The 22351-nt window shown below is 43.9% G+C and overlaps 2 protein-coding genes across 2 annotated transcripts in view; one reads left to right on the top strand and one right to left on the bottom strand.

Annotated features, from left to right (window-relative positions):
* Window positions 1-22351, bottom strand: part of ST6GALNAC3 (ST6 N-acetylgalactosaminide alpha-2,6-sialyltransferase 3) — a 643023-nt gene that overhangs the window by 128320 nt on the left and 492352 nt on the right. The gene's annotated exons all lie outside the window — the stretch shown is intronic.
* PIGK (phosphatidylinositol glycan anchor biosynthesis class K) overlaps window positions 1-22351 on the top strand; it is a 103618-nt gene that overhangs the window by 14711 nt on the left and 66556 nt on the right. Inside the window, exons 5-9 of the mRNA XM_083448438.1 lie at window positions 679-790; window positions 1958-2054; window positions 2752-2869; window positions 3541-3651; window positions 13919-14091. Coding sequence (XP_083304564.1) covers window positions 679-790; window positions 1958-2054; window positions 2752-2869; window positions 3541-3651; window positions 13919-14091 — 611 coding nt within the window. The remainder of the gene's footprint in view (window positions 1-678; window positions 791-1957; window positions 2055-2751; window positions 2870-3540; window positions 3652-13918; window positions 14092-22351) is intronic.

Here is a 22351-nt window from a genome sequence, read left to right as displayed (position 1 = left end):
AATCTGACTTCTCAGAAGAGAATATGTTATCTCTCACTGTGTTCAGATTTTGGGTTTAGTTAAACAGCCGTCATGAGCCTGATTCATGTGAGCACTTTCTGAGCCTTCTGAATCTGTATGCAAACATAGCAGATTAGTGTTCTTTTTGTAAGTTTCTCTGCCCCCCCTCCCCCCAAATTGCTGGCCAGATGGACAATCTCTGATCAAACGTTTCTACCACAAGAATCTTATTTTCTTTCAGCCTCTGAGGGATTGTAAGTCTCGAAATATATTTATTAACATTTTGCCATGGTAACGCATAGTAATGTTGCTTGGTAAGCAGATACACAAGTTGTTCCACATAGATAAAGCCACACAGTGTGACAGGTGTTTAAATCAATGAAGGCACATTAGGAAGACTGAAATGGTGGTAGCCATGTGCTAGATATCATGTGTTTCAGCTGTAAACTTTATTATTCTTCAGTGATAAAAAGTTTTGAATTTTATGAAGAAGAAATTGCACGATGGGGGATTGTGAGGTCTGGTATTGCAGTCAAATCTATGGGTCTATTAATGAACCGTCCTAGACATTAGTGGCTGTTTTATATGACAACATGTCTTGCCAGGCCGGGGGGGGGGGTATGCATTAAAATGCAGGGTATAAGATAGTTAGAAAGGATGATAATCTTCTGTGTTTAGGTTACTGTGGAAAATTTTCTGCGAGTATTAACGGGCAGAATCCCAGCCAGTGCACCTCGCTCAAAGCGTCTGCTTTCTGACGACAGAAGCAATATCCTTATATATATGACAGGTAATTGTATTTCCTTCAACATTTTGCATTGTGATCTTTGCACTGCACATATTTAGAGCAATGCCTGTCACAGAGGTCTGTTCCATTCAGAGCAGAATACTTCACCTTGCTGAATGGCTTTTCCTGCAGTAGGTTTGCTAGAGTTATGAAAGTGAATGGTTATATCAAACTAATTGCAAAATAAATCAATTCAAGTCATATGCTGAACATACCAAAAAAAAGTCTATTTAGGGGGACATTACCAGAATGATGATTTTAATGGTCTTCCTGTTAAGTACAGAGGGCCACATTTAGCTTGTATCCATGAGTCAGAAAGAAAGCCGTTGTGTAATTTGTGTAACTGCAGCGCATGTGATGTATACCAGGGCCCATAACTGGGGTGATACACTAGTGACTTTTTGAAATTGATAAGTTTAGCTGTGAAGCGACATTGAGTGAATTCCTCAGATCTTGAACTGGTTGAAAAACAAAATTAGAGTTCTCCTGAACTTCTTCCTTCAACACTGAATTTCTTCCTTGCAACTACTAAGCACCCTTTTCACCTTCCATCCAATTATACAGTCACCATGCCCTCCTATTCTGTAGCCCAACTTTGTATCCTGATTTTCATATCTTCTTCCTTCCCCTCTCCTCCTCCTCCACTTTCTCAACTCTCCCTTGCATTCAGACTACCCCACATGTCCATGTCTCTTCCTCCGCTCCTGTTGCGCACCCTGTTTTCATGCAAATCTATGTGGCACTGCACATACTCCTATGGTGACTGCATGACAACACTGTTACATTTTTACTATATGTAAGAAGATATGTAGTATCCCCATATTCAAGAACTAGAGATCTTTCTAGTATTGAGGAGTTTGTTATGCTACACCTTCACTGGTTTGACTGGGGAAGAAGAACTCGCAGTTCAAAAGAAAATTTGTGTGTCTCATGAAAGAAAAATAGTGGTCTCTACAAAAGGGAATGGTTTATACAGATATGATACTGTTAAAGCCTGCTCAGTCTCAGCTTGTGAGGCTGAACTCTGGTGTTTCTTGAATTGTTTCTTTCTTCTCTGCCTTTTATCTCCATAATGAATTCTTCATGATGAATGACTAAGAAAGCGTATTTACGTGATGTTGCTTTAGCTTTTAGAGCATGTCAGTTTAATTTATGCTTTTTCCTCCCAAGGTCATGGTGGGAATGGTTTCTTGAAATTTCAGGATTCTGAAGAAATCACAAATGTAGAGCTTGCAGATGCCTTTGAACAAATGTGGCAGAAAAGGAGGTAAACTTTTGCTGTCTCGTTTCTGAATAAATGATACACATTCATTTTTACTATCTCCTCCAGTTTTCCTAGAGGGAATTGCCTAACAGTCTGTTTACAACCTTATGAAAATGAAGAGGCATACTAATTTTTAATGAATCCAGTCATTATTCCCTTTAAGTTTCTTCTATTTGATCTTATTGGATCAGGAATGAACTCATGGGTCTGTGAACACGTTACAATGGAACTTCTCTTAAGCAGAAACTAGCAGTGCCGTGTGTGTGTGTATGTGTGTGTATGTGTGTATATATGTATACACACACACACACACACACATATATACATGGCACTGCTAGTATACAAATACATTATATATATATGTGTGTGTGTGTGTGTATATATATATTAATATTATACACACACACACACACGCTAAAAACCATCCCATTTTGCTAGTTTTTTCATGAACAGTGGAATCCTATACATGTCTGTATAGAACTAAGCGGTGCTATTTTTCTAGAAAAAGAGGTGCCAGAACTCATCATGACCACCTCCCTCTTTCTCTTAGAAATCACAATGGCCCCCAAGTCTGGGATAGGATTGAAATCTTCAATGGCTCCTAATCAAAAGTGTTAATGACCTTTAGAAGCCATAGGAATAATGGCCCATGATTTATTTTAAAAAATGGTAGACACAAAATATGTTCGTTTTCTTCCAGGTACAATGAGTTACTGTTTATCATTGATACGTGCCAAGGTGCATCCATGTATGAACGATTTTATTCTCCCAATATAATGGCTTTGGCTAGTAGCCAGGTTGGAGAAGACTCACTTTCAGTAAGTGTATAGCTTTAATTGTATTAGTTAATAATATATGGATGCTGGAGGTTTGGAATTCTGTAATGAAAATCTCTGCCCTTTACCAGATTTGGTGCTTTAAACAAATGCTACTGTATAAACAAGTCTGCCTGAATGTATTCAATAGAAGATATTGTTCCTCTGGCACATGTTTTGCATCTAATTTGGGGTTTTTTTAGATACAGAGAGCAATACTGTAGAGAAATGAAGGCTAGCATGTGGAATAATAAATGAGTTTAAACAGAAAGTAGGACTATGACATGGTTGGTGGACAAAATGGTGGGAGTAAGCGGGGGGCATTTATTTGATCAGTGACAACATTTCCAAGATACTTTTCTTGTTAGGGCCTTCAACTTCCGTCAGCATGACCAATGGACAACGATGATGGGAGTTGTAATTCAAAACATCTAGAGGGCAACAGGTTGGAGAACCTGTTCTAAGCAATTGGGCAGCACATCATGGTAGAAGAAAAAAGGATTCTCATGATGGCTTTTTAATGATTAGTCATTGTATTTTGGATAATTAGATTGTCCACAGAAGGTAACTTATAAGCACGCAGTCGATGTGGGGCTTTTCACCTCAGTCCTTAGTGCTGAACACGATTGTCACTGAATGTGCTTCACAAAAATTTCTGTGCTTTGATTTTTCAGCATCAACCAGATCTTGGGATTGGAGTTCATTTGATGGACAGATACACATTTTATGTCTTGGAGTTCTTGGAAGAAATCCATCCAGCTAGCCAGACCAATATGAATGACCTTGTAAGTACTAGTTAACTGGTTTTATCAATGGTTTTTACCACAACTTTTGCAAAGCTGCTGCATTTAATTAATATAACCCTTTTTTTAACAACCACCTGTTTCCCAGCCTGGATGAGATTATTCATATTTTTTTCAGTTGTGAGATTGAGAATCAGACTTGCCCAAGCTTACCTGATTTAGCTTTCAATCTAACATTTTATACACTGCACAATTAAAGAAACTAATTCCATTAGGCCATTGAATCTTGGCAATAAAGCTATGTTTTGATTTAGTGCCATTAAATGCTGAAGTTTTGCAAGCCATTGGTCCACTACATGCAATGCTGCCTTTCAGTTTAATTATTGTAAAAACGAGTGACTTGAGCTAAGCTTCAGAGCTGTTGTTTCAGTTCCTGGACTCAGTGGAAATTCTTATTAACCCTATCTGCAGTTATGTTTGCTGCCAATAAATCATCATCAATCTTTATTACTGTCCAGAGACCCAACAAATCGTTCCAAAGCAATACACAATTCATACAGCCTACCTCCAGGTTAAACAAGCATTTTGTTCAGAATACAGGGATCATTGGTTCTTGCAACCACCGATAAAAACTTTGCCACTGCTAATGTTCTAGCGTTTGTCTGGTCTTCCAATAAGAACCTGACATAGTGAGCCTCTGATTTTCCTGGGAAAGGTACCAGCAAGGGTAATATCAGTTCAGCCCTGGCTTGCTCATATTTTGCACATTGCAACAAAATATGTTTTATGGAATCGATGTCTTGAGCACACGAGCAAAGTCTGTCCTGGTAGGGAACTCCTCTCAACCAGCCATCCAACACTGCAGAAGGAAAGACGTTTAGTCTGCTGCCAATAAAAGCTAATCACAGCTTGGAATAGGGGCCACAGATCAATTTGGGGGGTGGCACATGGGACGTGGGTGGCGCTGTGGGTTAAAGCCTCAGCGCCTAGGGCTTGCCGATCGAAAGGTCGGCGGTTCGAATCCCTGCAGTGGGGTGCGCTCCCGTTGTTCGGTCCCAGCGCCCGCGAACCTAGCAGTTCGAAAGCACTCTTGGGTGCAAGTAGATAAATAGGGACCGCTTACTAGCGGGAAGGTAAACAGCGTTTCCGTGTGCGGCTCTGGCTCGCCAGAGCAGCGATGTCACGCTGGCCACGTGACCCGGAAGTGTCTTCGGACAGCGCTGGCCCCCGGCCTCTTTGAGTGAGATGGGCGCACAACCCTAGAGTCTGTCAAGACTGGCCCGTACGGGCAGGGGTACCTTTACCTTTACCTTACATGCTTTTCATGTAGAGGATCCCTGCTTTAATCCCTGTCATCTCCAGTAGCATCAGATAGAAGGTGGTAAGAAAGACCTCTGCTGGAGAGCTGCTTCCTGGCAGTATAGACAGTATTAGAAAGGTTGGACAAAAAGCCTTCAGGGAACTTCATAAGTAGAACAGAATTAAAAGTGCAGTCCCAAGCATGTTTACTCAGAAACAAGTCCTCCTGAGCTCAGTAGGACTTGCTCTGTAATTAGTATAAATTAGTATAAATAGTGATATCCAATCTACGTCCTACCTGGAAAAGACCCATTGAAATCAGTTTACTTAAGTTAATCAGGATTTCAGTGGGTCTTCACTCAGTACAGCTTATTCAGATACAGTACTACCCTAAGGCTATACCAGCTACTGATACTTATTAAAAAAAATCAAGAATAAAAAATCTGCTTGGCAGTCACATCATATCCGATTAGCAGAGACTATTCTTAACGTCTGATTTATGGAGCCCAAGTGCAATGACACATTAGTGCCTTCTGCACGTGTTAGGAGACACTGATAAGACTAAACCTGCATATGCTGAAAAACTTCAATTGATGCTGTTGGGATGGGCAGTCAAGTCTCGGTCCTGGCGCTGTTTTTTCTAACATGATCCAAACGCATGAAACAAGGCTAAAAAAATAGGCACTGAAATGAGATGCTGTGTTTCCCTTGGTTGTAGTCAGCTATGTCCTACTCAGAGTAGACCCACTAAAAATTAACGAACCTAACTTAGTCCTGTCTATTAATTTAAATGGGTCTCCTCTGACTAGGACTAGCTTGGAATACCTCTCCTTGTCATAAAAGTAACCTGACTGCATAAGTGCAATCAGATTATATGGTACAGCAATGGAAGGCAGCAAAATGTGCATCCCAGTGGATTTGGTATAACACGCCCCAAATACTTTTGCATGTCTATAATGTAGCTTTTCTTGAGTGAGAGATTTTGAGGTCCATGTGATGCATTTATATCCTGTCTTACAGATTCTAGAGATGGGTTTTAGTTTACATTAAGGGTTACTGGCATGCTCTTTTAAAAGATACGAATTGTGGAGTGGATATATAATATTTGATTATTTTGAGAATAGAATGCACAGCTGTTTGAAAGAACTTACCAGCATTTTGACGATGGAGATTGGTGCAGTCTTATTGTTCAATAAGATGGCATTAATTTTGCAATAACCAGCTGTGATGGGATGAAGAGCTGCTTGTGTGTAAATTGCAATCCCTCAGAGTTTGAACAGCTTCTCAAACCTCTGCCTGTGACGGAGCCCCTCCAGCATGGCTGCGTCAGTCGCTAGCAGAATCCGAAAGTGGCTGCTTTCGGAAACGTTTCCAACATAAAAGCTCCTTAACGGAAACACGTCTTCTGGACTCTCTGCGTGACAGTTTCCGCCGAGGAACGGGTGTTCCTATAGGGGGCCCTGAGACTTCCCCACTGTTTTCACTGGAAGCATCTCTGAGCCATTCCTCCGACTCCCCTTCCCTTGACGTTCCTGTTCGCCCCCTACTGGTTCCCTCTTCAGGTGTCAAGTCTCTCTCTACCTCAGAGAGCCTTGGCACCTCCTGTCCTGCCGATGGCAGTTCCCTGACATCCACCTCCCCTCCAGGGCCCCCTTCACCCCCTCCCGTCTCCTCCCCTACGGGTTGTGAGGAGGTAAAACCCCGGAAAGAACCTTCCTCATCGTCTGAAGTTTCGAACACCTTTCTCCACTCGTTGTGGTTCCTAGTCTCTCGGTACTCCTCGTCATCTGAGTCCGTTCCTTCTTCCAACTCCGACTCCGCGAATCCTTCCAGTTCCTCTTCCTCGTCTGTGGTGCCGAAATACTCCCTTCTAAACCTTGCTACCGGCTGTGGTTTCCGCGGGAATCTTTGGTGGAACGTTTCTGTTAAAACCTCGTCATTGACCTCCTCTGCAGTCACCCAGGTGTTTTCTGACTCCGGTTCCCCTTCCCACGCCACTAAATACTCCACCTGATTGCCCTTCCACCTGGAATCGAGGATTTCCGCTACATGGTTACTGCTTTCCCTCTCTTCCAAGACCGGTCCCCTGGTGTGCTCCTCTTCACCTCCCCCCTTGTACGGTGACAGTAATGACCGGTGGAACACTGGATGCAATTTCATGTGGTTGGGTAACCGGAGTTTGAAAGCCACTGGGTTGACCTGCTGAATGACCTCAAAGGGTCCCAATCTCTTGGGTCTTAATTTCTTACAACCCCCTTTGAACGGCAACCCTTGGGTGGACAACCACACCTGATCCCCCACCCTTATGGTTTCACCTTCCCTCCTGTTCTTGTCTGCCTGCTTCTTATATTGAGCCTTGGCCCTTTCTAAGTTGAGCTGAAGCTGACGATGGATCGCTTCCATCTCTTCTACAAACTGTTCGGCCGCTGGGACGCTCCATCTCTCGCCCCCCTCCCCCGGGAATGCCCTGGGGTGACACCCGTAATTGGCCAAAAAGGGGCTCATCCCTGTGGACACATGCTCCGCATTGTTGTAGGCAAATTCTGCCAGCGCCAGCTTTTCGACCCAATCATTCCCTCTGTCATTGACATAGCACCTCAGATATTGTTGGAGGATGCCATTTGCTCTTTCCGCCTGCCCATTGGTTTCCGGATGCCGGGCCGTCGAAAAATTGACTTCCACGTGCAGCAAGCTCATGAGCTTCCTCCAGAACCTGGAAGTAAATTGTTTCCCGCGGTCCGAGACAACCCTCAAGGGGGCGCCATGCAGCCGGAAGACGTGTTCTACAAACAACTTCGCTGTTTCTTCCGCTGTGACTGCATGTGAACATGCTACAAAGTGGCACATCTTAGTTAACAGGTCCACTACTACCATGATGGCCGTCTTCCCTTTGGATTTGGGCAGATCCGTCATAAAATCTATTGATACCGCCTCCCAAGGCCGTTCTGGCGTGGGTAGTGGTTCCAATAACCCTGCCGGCGCCCTTCTTTCCCCCTTGGCCCTCTGGCATTGGTCACACCCTCTTACATACTCCTTTACATCTTCCCTCACCTTGGGCCACCAAAACTCCCTGGTGACCATCCACATGGTCTTGTGTTGTCCAAAATGTCCCGCCGTGGGACTATCATGCAACTGCTTGAGTACCCTCCCTCTCAATTCACCTTCTGGTATATACAGTGCCCCTTTGTAATACAATGCCCCATTTCTTTCTTCAAAACCCTCCGGGCTCTCACCCTCTCCCCTGAGGCCTCTGAGCTTATTTTGGGCATATTCGTCAGTTTCCGTTTCTTCTACCAGCTCTCGTCTCCCCACCAGCGCCGCCCCACACACCCAGCGGTCCTCAGGAATGACATGTCTTTCTTCGCTTGCCCCCTCCCCTTCCAAGTACTCTGGTTTGCGTGAGAGAGCGTCCGCCCTGACGTTCTCTGGGCCTGGTACATAACAAATCTCAAAGTGGAATTTGGAAAATTCCTGTGCCCATCTCACTTGCCGTTGGTTGAGTACTCGAGCTGTTCTCCAATACTCCAAATTCTTGTGGTCGGTGCACACTTGCACCTTGTGTTGTGCCCCAATCAATAAATGTCTCCACCTCCGGAACGCTTCGTGAATGGCAAGTAGTTCCCTGTCATACACCGTGTAGTTCCGCTCGGACTTATTCAGCTTCCTCGAGAAAAAGGCACACGGTCTCCACCCTGACGTATTTCTTCCCGGCTGAAGAAGCACAGCCCCCACCGCTCTGTCTGACGCGTCTGTCTCCACCCTCATGGGCTTCTGTAGGTCCACATGCAGAAGTTGTTCTTCCGAAGCGAAAGCCCTTTTCAGTTCTTCAAAAGCTCTCTCCGCCTCCGCCGTCCAAACAAATTTCTTCTTGCTACTGAGGCAGTCGGTGATGGGCGCCGTCAAGTGTGCAAAATTCTTGATGAACTTCCGATAAAAGTTCCCAAACCCCAGGAATCTTTGCACTTCCTTCTTGGTTTTCGGTGTCTTCCATTCCAGCACCGCCTGGACCTTGCCTGGATCCATGGCCAATCCTTGGTCTGACAGGCGGTACCCCAGGAATTCCACCTCCTTGGCATGAAACTGGCACTTCTCCAGTTTCACCCACAGCTGATTGGCTTGCAGCCGGCCCAACACTTCTCTCACGTCCCTCACATGCTGCTCTTCATTTTCCGAATACACCAACACGTCATCCAAAAAGGCCACACAATTCTTGTAGAGCAACGGCCCCAGGACGTGGTTGATGAAAGCTTGAAAACATGCGGAGCCGGCTTGGAGACCGAAGGGCATTACGAGGTATTCAAATGCTCCCAAAGGGGTGAACATGGTGGTCTTCCATTCATCCCCCTTCCTTATTCGTATCAGATTATACGCCCCCCGCAGGTCCAGTTTTGTAAAAATCTTCCCCTTCCTCACCCTGGTCAGAATGTCATCAATTCGGGGCATAGGAAAGGCCAGGGGTTCCGACACGGCGTTCAGGGCCCTGAAATCCACTACAAGTCTCGGCTTATCTGTGTTTTTTTTGTCCACAAAAAACACTGGGCTGCCCCCCACCGCTCGGGACTCTCTGATGAAACCCCTCTTCAGGTTTTTGTCAATGAACTCCCTCAGCTCCTGCATCTCCCTGTCTGACATGGCGTACAGCTTGCCCACTGGGAGTTGAGCCCCCGGGAGTAGGTTGATTTGACAGTCAAAGGGTCTATGCGGCGGCAGTTTGTCCGCTTCTCTTTCGCTGAATACGTTGCTCAGATCTGCATATTGCGGAGGCACCTCCCCTTGCTTCCTTACCTCCATCCCAGCTAAGGTGATCTTGGCTCCCCCTGGATCCTTCCCCTGCTTGCAGTGTTCCAGGCAATGCGCCGACCCAAAGGAGACCACCCTCTGGTGCCATCCCACTAGAGGATCGTGAAGTGCCAGCCAGCTCATCCCCAAAATAATGGGAGCTCCTCCCAATGTGGCCACATTAAACGCTATCCTCTCGGTGTGTCTTGCCACCCTCATTATCATGGGAACAGTCTGTTGGTTCACTTCTCCTCCCAACAGCTCTCTGCCGTCAATCGTGGTTACCTGCAGGGGTTTACTTAAGGGGAGGGTTTGTATCTGGTGCTCAGCTGCGAACTCCTTACTCATGAAATTACAGGAGCTGCCTGAATCCAGCAGGGCTTTGATCTGTAGGGGGTGTCCATTTGGCAGCTCTAGCAACACCTCTATCACTAGAGCAGGCCTGGGAGGTTCTGGTGCGGGCACTCTCACTGCTTTTGAGCCTGGCTGCTGTGCCCCGACGGCAGCCAGGCGTTGGCTTTTACTTGCTCTGTGCTTTCCTCCTCCTCTCCCCCAACAGCTCCTGCCATGCCTTGCCATTCCTTTCTCCGTGGACAGACTCTGGCAAAGTGTCCTGGCTGTTGGCAGAGATAGCATTTTTTCCCGCCCTTTCCCTCTTTCTTCCGCCCTTCACCGATGTTTGAAACTGTGCGCGCACGCGCTGTTCCCACTTCCATCGGCTCTGCCGGCGGGAAAGGCTGCTCTGGAATGTCTGGAATGCGGAGCTCCCTCCAACGTTCTCCTTTCCCCTCCCGCTTCTCCAAAGCCCTCGCTTCCTGGCGCGCTCCAATGGCTAGCGCGGCTTTAGTCAGCTGGTCCATAGACTCTGCTCTGGGGTTCCGGGAAAGTTCATCTTTCAAGGACGAAGACAGACCCTCTTCGAAAAGCATTTGAATGGGCTCAGAAGCCAAGTCCCACCCCAATCGATGAATCAACATAGTGAACTCAGTCCAGTACTCACGGACAGTCCGGTTTCCCTGTTTGCAAGCCATTAACTGCCTTCGCACCCCTCCCTGCTCAATGTCACTGGAAAACATCAGGTCCATGGCACGAAAAAACTTCATCGCGTCCTTTAGGATCTCATTATTTGCTGCCATCAAGGGTCTAACCCAGTCCTTCGCCCCTGATTCGAGGTGGCTAATTACAAAAGCCACTCGCGATTCCTCATCAGGGAAGTCATCGAATTGCAGATTGAGAGCATATTGCATCTCTGTCCTAAAGGCATGGTAGTTCCTGGGGTCCCCCCCAAATTTCTGCACCAATCCTGGCATCTTTCTGTTGAGTGGGGTGGCTTTCTCCCTCCCCCTCTCTGCATCCTGAGCCCTCCTTTCTTCCAGCCTCGCCGTCTGCAAGGCAAGCTGGATTTCCAACGTCCTATACCTTTCCTCCAGGCTTGGACCTCCTCCAGCTGCCCCTCCTGTTCCTGCTGGTTCGCTCATGATGCCTCTCCCTGGCACAAGCTAGCTGTCGATGACTTTCGGATTGCTGTGATGGGATGAAGAGCTGCTTGTGTGTAAATTGCAATCCCTCAGAGTTTGAACAGCTTCTCAAACCTCTGCCTGTGACGGAGCCCCTCCAGCATGGCTGCGTCAGTCGCTAGCAGAATCCGAAAGTGGCTGCTTTCGGAAACGTTTCCAACATAAAAGCTCCTTAACGGAAACACGTCTTCTGGACTCTCTGCGTGACAGTTTCCGCCGAGGAACGGGTGTTCCTATAGGGGGCCCTGAGACTTCCCCACTGTTTTCACTGGAAGCATCTCTGAGCCATTCCTCCGACTCCCCTTCCCTTGACGTTCCTGTTCGCCCCCTACTGGTTCCCTCTTCAGGTGTCAAGTCTCTCTCTACCTCAGAGAGCCTTGGCACCTCCTGTCCTGCCGATGGCAGTTCCCTGACACCAGCCCACGCTGACAGGTTGGGTAGTGACACAGAACAGAGGCAGTGACTAATACTCAGCCTTCTTACTACAGAGAGGACAAAGCTTTTTATTTTTAAATTACAGCCAAATGCTATCTTAACAAGGCACAAGTATGGGATAAAGAATCTTGAGTACAAGCCAAGTAGCACAATACTAAGTTGATCTTGCAATTTTGATCAGATTGGCTGCTATACTTTGTCCGTAGTCTGTGGAATTCATAGTCTGTGGAATTCAGCAGCAGTGAGCAAGTATAGTTATAATTATGATTATTATTTATACCCCACCCTTCCCGGCCAAAACCGGGCTCAGGGCGGCTAACATCAAATTTATAACACATTAACATAAAATCAGGCAATCAATTAAAATACATCCTAAAATCAGATCAGGATCAGAATAAAATCCAATCAGATGGCAACCCGCAGATTAGTTTGTGCTGAACTTATATGAGCCTGTGAGAAAAATTGGGAGGCCATTTTCATGCAAGTTCTTATAAAAGGGGAGAAGGAGTCAGACTGAACCCCAGCCAAAGGCCCAGCTCCATCTTGTAGGCCCTGCAGAAAGATTTCAAATCCTGCAGGGCCCTGGTCTCTTGTGACAGAGTGTTCCACCAGGCCGGGGCTGGGGCCAGTCTAATCTCCTGGAGGTTCTGGACCTCCAAGATGTTATTATTTGCGGGCCATAAGGTCCTCCGTGGGGCATACCAGGAGAGGCAGTCCCGTAGGTACGAGGGTACTAGGCTTATAGGGCTTTAAAGGTTAAAACCAGCACCTTAAACCTGATCCTGCACTCCACCGGGAGCCAATGCAGCTGGTATAGCACTGGATGAATGTGATCCCACGGCGAGGACCCCATAAGGAGTCTCGCCGTGGCATTCTGCACCCGCTGGAGTTTCTGGGTCAGCTTCAAGGGCAGCCCCATGTAGAGTGAATTAGAATAATCAAGCCTGTAAGCTGTATGTAAGCTGCAATCTGGAAGGCAGTATGAAAATCATATACCAGTTAGAAATTTCAGTCTGTAACTTGCTGATGGTGGGACAGATTTCCAAGCCATTTCCTTTCATGGCTTTAAGTTCTACGTTAATTTTTATTTAGGGGAAACTAAGGCTGCATTGTCATGTGCCTCTGGGGTTAGGCTTCACTACACAGTAGGACTTCTTTCTAACTACACATGCACAGGGGTTGGTAAACTCTTTGTAAAAGATGGTTTGGCTCCTGCGATCTTGTCCTTTGTGCACATATTCTCTTCTTCCCTTACAAGCCGTCGTTTACTTTCTCGGTACCTAGTAGGGGCAAACCTTTGTTTGCTGTTGCATCAAACCTTGGTTTAAAGGTAAAATTATTGTTTACCCACTTTGCACGTAACAGCAAATTAAAGCTTTGACTTGCATCAAGCTGAGGAGGGGAGTTGAGTCAAGCGGAGGACATGAAATGGAAGGTTGGGAAATGTGTGGGTAAATTTGGAGACGTGCCCAATTACTGTATTTTTTGCTCTATAAGACTCACTTTTTCTCTCCTAAAAAGTAAGGGGAAATGTGTGTGCGTCTTATGGAGCGAATGCAGGCTGCACAGCTATCCCAGAAGCCAGAACAGCAAGAGGGATCGCTGCTTTCACTGGGCAGCAATCCCTCTTGCTGTTCTGGCTTCTGAGATTCAGAATATTTTTTTTCTTGTTTTCCTCCTCCAAAAACTAGATGCATCTTATGGTCTGGTGCGTCTTATAGAGCGAAAAATACGGTAATTGAGCACTGCAAGCTTTGTTTTGATCCGTTAACATGGCAGCTACCTACCTACTAAGGTATCTTAGTTACTTTAAGTGTCTTGAAGTCACTAAGAAGTGGCACAGAAGTAATTTTAATCTGGGTCAGGGATGGCTAACCTATGGCGGTCCAGATGTTGACTCCAATCCCCAGCCAGCATGGCCATTTTTCTTATCAGTTGGGGGTGGGAGAGTAGGAGCTGAACAACATGGTGAAGGCTGAAGGTTAGCCACCTCTGATTTAAGTTAATCTGGGAAATGTGTGCTTGGCTTTGGCATTAAAAGCAGAACAATAGTGCATCAATAAAGCAGAATGAAAACCTGGATGTTGCCAGTGGGCTGCATTAAGCTTGGTAAGTTGCAAAGTCTGCAGGCTTGCCGTTGACCATATTTACTGACCATTACATTCAATAGAAATGAACACAGTGTCAACAATTGTTTTCTCTTTGACTCTCCCTCACCTACGTGTAGTATTGGGGCGAGCATCTGTTTTGACCAATGCACATTTGCCTCCTTTATATAGTTTCAGGTGTGCCCTAAAAGTTTGTGTGTGTCTACACCTGGACATCGGACAGATCTGTTTCAGAGAGATCCTGAAAATGTTCTGATAACTGATTTCTTTGGAAGCGTACGAAAAGTAGAAATTACAACGGAGACTATTTCTCTGGATCCTAATTTAGCACCTCAAGAGACCAGGTATCTTGCTCATTTTATTTCCAAGTTTTGACTTGATTACACAAAAAAACTTTTCGAGGCATTTGTGATTTTTCTAAGAGTTCAAGTCTTGTGTGTGTGTGTGTGTTGGGAATGTTAATGTGTGTATAAACCTGCTTGGTGTTCCTACTAAGCAACAGTGGGCAGTGCTTAGAATGGCACTTGCAGAAATCATTGCTCGTTTTATGAATTGTTTTCTATTGTGAATATTAACTTTGGTATTTGTTCTTTTGTTGTGGGAGCCACAGGGGCTGTAGGGGTTGTGGATAAATAGAAGATAAATTGCTACATGGAAGAAAGGAAGGACAATGCAAATGATCTCAATGGAAGCATTATTGTTATTATTATCATTATTATTAACTTTGTATTACACCATTCATCTGAAGATCACAGGGTGGTTCACAACATAAAAATATGAAATGAAATCACAAAATACATAATAAAACAAAAGCAAAACAAACCAATGAACCCCCTCAAACAGATGCATTTAAAAGGCTGTAGTGCAGAGGGGACACCAATATTGTGCTAAGATACCAGTATGTCAATTACTAGCCCTATGGATAGAGGACTAGAAAGGTCTCATGGGGTGAGATCACACAGGCATACTTCAAACTTGATCGGTGATTTGCATGTGTGAATCAGGTCAAACACCACAGGGACCTCAATATTTTCTGTAGAAGCAGTTTGGCAGTTCACAAGGCATCAGTTGATGAATGAGCTACATATATGAATGAGCTACATACATATATAGGCTCTTTGTTTCTACTTCAACATGAGAGTGATTTTCTGATTCTGGGACACACAAATTCAATATACTACCTAAACATTGTGGTTTCAGTCTAATGGGAAGGTGTGTCCTGTTTCTAGACAGAATGCTATAAATCTTGTGCTTACCTTATAGGCTAGTGTGTATGCAATGGAAAGAAACAGTTTAAAATGGATTCCTCTGTTGAAGCATTGAGGTTTTACAGAATTTAAACTTTCAGTAGATTGATTTTATTCATGGTGCTGTATTGCCATCTATTGGAAGGACTTTGGATAAGCAAGAACTGGGTTGTAAGGATTCCAAAGTCTTTTAATACATGTACATACTTAGACGCTACAGAAATCTACCTCTAATGTAGTACCTAAATGTTTACACAAACCATTTATGGCCAATTATTCAAATGTGTGGTTCTCTTTCAAAGCAGTAATTGGAATTTTGTCTAGTTTGTAGCCACTGATCTTTTTTTTCCTTCTTAATTTATTTATTCAAAGTTATAACCAAACATATTTTCCAAAAACATATCCTTATTTCCCCCCCATTTTCCCTCCCCCCTCCCCCCCACAGAACCCATCCTCCCACCCCACCCCCCGACTTCCCTCAGTTCCATTCTTTGGTTTCTCCAATAATGCTATTTTCTGCATGTTACAGAGTTGTGTAGATCTCCAAACTGTTTAGCTAATTATTATCCGTAAAAAAAATTTGAATGTTTATTCAAAACCTGCCAAGGAGTCCAGTTCGCTTTCTTGCGTCTTCAAATACTTTGTAAAAGGTTCCCATTCATCCTTAAGGTCACAGTTATCCTTGTCCCGTAACCTATATGTCAATTTTGCCAGTTCTGCATAGTCCATCAATTTTTCTTGCCATGATTCTTTAGTTGGGGTTTCTTCAGTCTTCCATCCTTGTGCTACCAGAACTCTCGCGGCCGTTGTCGCGTACATGAAGATGTTTTTCAACTTTTTTGGCAGGTCTTTCCCTACATTCCCCAACAAAAATGCCTCAGGTTTTTTAACAAATGTTAAATGGAACATTTTCTTCAATTCATTGTACAGTGGTGCCCCGCAAGACGAATGCCTCGCAAGACGGAAAACCCACTAGACGAAAGGGTTTTCCGTTTTTCAATGCGCTTCGCAGGACGAATTTCCCTATGGGCTTGCTTCGCAAGACGAAAATGTCTTGCATTTTTTTTTCGCTCCCCACCCCCTTTTTCTAAGCCGCTAAATCGCTAATAGCCTTTTAGCAGCTAATCCGCTAATCCTTTAAGCCTTTAATAGCCGCTAATAGCCGCTAAACCGCTAATAGCGCTAATCCGCTAATAGGGTTGCTTCGCAAGACGAAAAAACCGCTAGACGAAGAGACTCGCAGAACGAATTAATTTTGTCTTGCGAGGCACCACTGTATATCATTTCCCAAATTTTTAAAATTACTTTACAGTTGTCAGGAGCTGGAGTCAACCGTAGGTTAGCAACCAAATCAAACCATGGTGTCAGTGAAGTTAACTCTTTATTCAAGAAATCAAAACACCACAGGCCTAGTGTTCCCAGCAGCTCTCCCCAGTAGGTCTTGCTCCAACAAGGCAGTTGCGAGGAATGAAAGTCCCTGCCTTTCACCACCCTCTAAGGCTCCTCCTCTCCCGGGCTTTTCCCAAGCAGTCTTGGACTGTTTACACACAACTAAACTCTGCTCTTTTGATTTTTCTGTGTGTCCTAAGAGACCCAGGGGGAGACTCCCTGGCTTCTTCAGCAGCCTGCCCCTCTAGCTCCTGACCTCTTTCTACTCCAGCCTCTGAGTCTGGACTATTCCCTGCCATAGCCTCGTCATGTTCACTAAACCCTGTTACTTCTTCAGCTTTCGACAGCCCCTCCTGCTTCCTCTTTTCCCTCTGACCACTCATTGTTGTCCCATCACAATTCCCTTGGCTCTGAACCTTCTTCCCCTAGGGTGCTCCTTAGGGGTTCCCCAGCTGGTGCCACCCACCACTCCACAGCATCCAGCCAGGCCATCACAATAGTACATGAGAGACTCGTTTGCTCTTCTTACTCAGGTCTAGCCAGTCTTACATTGAACGTAACCCCTTAAATGTATCCTTAGTTCATTGAATTCTAGGATTTCCCACCTTCATGTGGCTCTCTTGACATTTGGTAGTCATTATCCCCTACCACACGACAGCCATTTTGTGTTATGCCACACCCCCACAGCAACCACTTGGGGCCTGGTGCTCACAGCACTTTCTGAAAATTCCAGATGTACCCACTGGCTCAAAGGTTGGATAGCTCTGTTCCAGAGTAATATTTGACTGAAAGAGGGAAGCCATTGCCAATTTGGTAATGGGCAAGCTTATAGAGTGTAGACCTTTCTCCATTTTTTCTACTCAGTCAGCCTAGACTAGAGTAGAGGTTGAAGAACATAAAGGCAATGTGCTATTCAGTATGTGGGAATCATCTCCACGAAAGCTGTTCTGATCTCCTTGAAAACGAGCAGAATGCAGATATGAGGAATTTCTGGCTATGACATTTTTGTCCAGAGCGTCAATTATGTGGTCTCCCCATCCAAAAAATATGGCTATGTAGAATCAGACTATTGACCTAAAATTGTTGTTGTATAATCTCCCAAGTACACAAGTACATATATAAGGATATTAAAGTTTGATGGAATAGGCCTGTCAGAATTGGATGGGCAGAAGCTACTAATGCGTAGGATTCCTGCTGAATCAGCTCAAAGGTCCACCTACTTCACGATCCAACCAGATGTCTATGGAAAGCCCACCTGCCTGACATCAGGGCAGTAGCTGTCTCCCATTGCTGCTCCCCAGCAACAAATACTGAGAGGTGTGTGATAAACCTAGAAAAGTATATATAGTTATCACGATTAGTAGCCATTGATTGACTTCTCTTTCAAAAATTGCTTAATTCACCTTTAAAGCCACCGGAGCTAGTGGACAATGCTTCATCTTCCATAGTCTCGCTGTATTAAGTACTTCCTTTGTCTGTTGTGTTCAGTTCTGTTGAATGAGCCACATCTTCCTTGCAGTCGATGTATGTCTGAAACTCTGACCAATTCCTACCAACTAGAGAGAAGAAATTTGGAGTTCTTTTAAACTCTCAGCAGGTGTTAATGGGTCCACATTGTAGCCTGAAGACACATGATGTAATAATCTTGCTGAAGCTAAACATGTCTGGGTCAGCTCAGGGTCTGGGCCAGAGATCACCTGGGAATCCTGTGCCTTGAGTCCTATGAAGGGAAGGCAAAATATAAACACACCAAGAAGGACATTATTGTTCCTGGTAAGATCTGTATTGCTGTATATATCAAGTGTCTGGTAATGTCTGGACCTTGAATGGGGAGGATAAACACACACACACACACACACACACACACACACACACACACTTTGTGGCCCAGGAAACCTCTGCTAAAAGCAATTCTAGGATTGTTTATAGCTGTAGCTCAGCTCATTAAAGCACCAGAATTCAGACTAGGGATTCCAGCAGCTTTCTTAATGTTGCATTTTTGCACCTTGTTGCTACAGCCCATAAATTGTGTAACCTCTGGAGGGGGCGTGTATTGCACTACATGATGTTATATTGGAGGGGCAGGGCTGTTCTTCATTAATGTAGACTGCTAATACCAATATATCATCCTTCATATGCGTGTATAAGAATTGCCTCTGTGTGTGTGCGTGCGTGCAGTCTCAAACAGTATAGTAAACAGATTTAGAAGTATGATGAATAGGATAATAATAGACCTGCACAAACTTGTGGGAGAAAAGTTGACATTCCACTTGGATGAATGTTTTCAAAAATAATCTGCTCATTTAATTTTGAATAGATGTGGAGTTTGTATTCCCATTGTGATACTTGTGTTGTTTTTCAAACTCTACTTGCTCTCCTAATTGGTTCCCCCCTCTGAGCTTGGATTCAAATGTTTCCTGAATCAATCACATGTTACATTTTCCTTTAGCATCAGCAGAGCAGGGGTAGCTTACCCTGGTATGATATCTCACTATGGTGCTGCTGGGTAAACTGTTCCTGTAAAGCGATAGAGGTCCTTCTCCCCCGCCACCCTATACTTTCTCTACCATGTTTGTTCTCAAACCCTTTCAGGAAAGCTCTTCACATACAGGCACCCCCCATTTACACGTGTTCAATTCCCATGTGACCATGCATACATGTGGCCCCAGAAACCCAGAAATGGGGGGGGGGGGACCTGAAAAGCCTCAGCAAAGCCCTGCTGTGCCTCCAGCTTGCAAGAAGGCTCCCCCTTGGAGCCCAAAGAGGACATCCCCTATAATATGATATACTCATATTCAGTTAGCAGTCATATAGCCATATCTGAACTCACATGAAGCTTCTGGACTGTATTTCTGGGCCCTGTGTGCAAACATTAGTCCAAATCACTTACTCTGCAACAGGAAAACCCCACGCTGCTCCTATGCATACTGTAAACTTTATGTAGAGAGGAATAATGATTTCAGACATGCATGGGCTTCCTGAATCTATACGTTTAGAAAAGCCAAATAGTGGTTTCTGCGCAACATTCGCAATCTGCTTTGCTAAGCTGTGGATTCTGTCTATGTGGTTGTGTTTGTGTTTCCATGTGAGTTTCCGTTGGATGAACTTTGTTAGAAAGTGGTTTCTAATTTTAACTCGCATTAGATAACTTTTCTGAAACTTTCTTTTAAAAATGAAAAGGGACTGATTTGATCTATGTGGCAAAGTGCTGTAACTTTGTAATAATTTTTCAAATATGTCCTTTTGTATAATTTCAGGTAGACTTCAAAGATTGTCTCTCAGTAATTTAACTCTCTCCCTCTGAATATATGTATATGTTGACAAAATGTGTTGTTCTTTGCTGGCAGCTTAAAATATGGACTGGTGAACAGCAACCAGGTGGTATAAGCCATTAGTGTATGAGATAAAGGAAGCCAGACCTAACAATACAATTCTATGCATATATACAGAGTTCCATTGAGCTAAATGGGGCACTCTTCCTTCCCAATTTGACCAGAGGCAAGCCATATAGGAAGGCTATTCATACTTGAGGACACATTTTCCTTAATTTTCTTTTCATCCTGGAAAACACTGTGATGTATTTGAGCCACGGCTTGGCTCTGATACTAGTTGTGAGTTCTAGTGCCTAAGTTGGAAACTTTCATTGCCAGGTTCACCACCCCTATCTTTTTTGTTTTCTGTTTTATGCTTTGTCTGTTGCCTGCTTGATCTTGAAGTAGACAATCCCAATAACAGAAATCATCAGTTTAAATGTAGTCAGTTCAAGAAAAGCAAAATTAATTAAGGTTATAAAACTAGTCTACAAGTTGCAGTGAGAACTCTGTGGTACACTATTGAAAATATGTCTCCTTAATGTTCAACTGTGGCACTTGTAATTATCACATCAATAAATTGAAAATTATCTAGCAAATCTTATGAAATGGCATATTAATGGCCATACTGTGTTGGATTATAGGTCAAACTTCCATGAACATGAATAGTTTGGAACCGGCTATTGATTTTTATTTTTTCTAAAAGATGTGAGTCAGGACTTAGCGTAATTTAAAATGCTGAATCTGCCTTTCTGCCAAAAGGTGCCCAAGGTTATATTTTACAAAATACTAGCAGTATTTTAGCATTTTCAAGATCACATCTTGAGTATGTAAGACTCTAGAGTCAGTCAAGGTCATGCCTGAAAGATGCTCTGACAGCGTTTTTAAAAAACCATATGGGATGTGTGTTTTATTTTTATTTTTGAGGCATCACTCAGTCATTTCCAAACTTAGGCTGTAGAGAGTAGACTTGGTGGCCACATATCCCAGAGATGACGCTCTTGTCTAGTAATTAGAAGGAAATTGTACATTTTCCTTACCATCTGCTTTAAAAGTTTTAGGTCGGAGTGAGAGATGTCTATGTCTTACCAGAAGATGGCAGTTGTGCCAAGCAGAAAATTTCAGCTGGTGGTCCTTTCAAGCATGAGCTCCCTGTCACATTTGGAGGGTATGAGGAAATAGCCTGTAGTACAATAGCAAACATTATCTAGTCAGATCAGCTTAGTACCTAGTAGCAAATTTATTGGAAATAGGGACCAATCTAACTTAGAAACTGCTCATTAAATAATGGTGGCAAAAATGTTTAGATTCACAAGGAAAGGAAAGAAAGACACAATGATTCTACAATCTATGTTTCATTTGAGTCTTGTGACATAAGCTTCCAAGGACTAGAGTCCACTTCAGACGCATGAAGTACAGTTCCAAATAAGGAAACAATTTGTGTTTGTGTGTGTGTGTGTGTGTAATGGAGAAGAGTAAGGTTGGGGGGTGGGGTGGAGAAACTGTATAAAGAACAGACAGTGCCAATTACATTAAAGCAAAATAGTTATAGTGACCATTAACAAGATGGTATTGGCAATAACAGACACAATAATAGACACCCTGGCGTTGATTAGCTAATTAACAGCATGTGATGAGATAAAAACCCGTAAACTTGATTCAAAGCACAGGTGATAGAACTAAAGTCCTGGATTCCAGAAATTCATGCTGGTTTCATGCCAGACTTTCCCTCTGAAGCATCAGGATCTGGGTGGCAGTATAAATAGTGATTGTGCTAAGATAGGTGTCTTGCTGCAGTGGACCAAGCCAAAGCAGGTTGTGTCTGCTCCTAATCCTCAGGAATTCGCTGTTCCTTTACCTTTTGGTATGGCCAGTACTGCATTGAGTGACTGGTGGGCTCTTAAGGTCTTGAGAGATGTACACGTTGACATGTAAGAAGCAGAGTGGGATCCTGCCATTTCAAGTTTGGGGTGCCTAATCTAGTATTTCCATGAATATAATTTCACCTTTGCCTTGTGTGCCCTTAGACTGTATTCTGTGAACTACTGGCTGATAGCAGCGGCTACCATGAAAATGGTTTGATGTAGTCTTGAAAACTTATCATTCTACAATCTCCCACACAAAAAATGTTCTACAGCTATACTGGATAATGAACTTGCAGTAAACCGTCAGATAATAGTTTGGTTTTGAACAGTAAATGAATATGTTGTTAAGCATGACACATAATGCTATGACACTTGTGTTTTGACATTTGGTGATATTTGCCATATCCGTAGCTTCCCACCAGCCTGCTTTTTGAGACTGGAGCAAACTTAGTTAAAGAACATGGAACTTTGGGTGATGTGGTACTTGAGACTTAGGCAGCAAATATTTGTGCAGCAAATATCTTGTGTAGCAAAAGTGTTATTAAAAGCGTGCATGTATTAAACACTGATAATATTGCTTGACTCTCCTGTAATCTGTGTCAGAGGTATTTGTCTTGCCTGTTCTCTTGATTAGCAATTAATTGGCTTTGCAAAGCTGCTGTATACAGCACTATACATATAATAGCAATGGGGAAGAAATCCTGTGAGGAGCAACAATTTTATCAATAGAACAAATACCATTTCACAATTAATACTGTGGAGTGGAATTTGCATAGCAAAAAGTCAAGGGAA

This window comes from Podarcis tiliguerta, assembly GCF_965153285.1.
Source record: "Podarcis tiliguerta genome assembly, chromosome: 6".
Classification (NCBI taxonomy): Eukaryota; Metazoa; Chordata; class Lepidosauria; order Squamata; family Lacertidae; genus Podarcis; species Podarcis tiliguerta.
The sequence above is the reverse complement of the archived record's forward strand: the minus strand, read 5'-3'. Positions and strand labels throughout refer to the sequence as shown.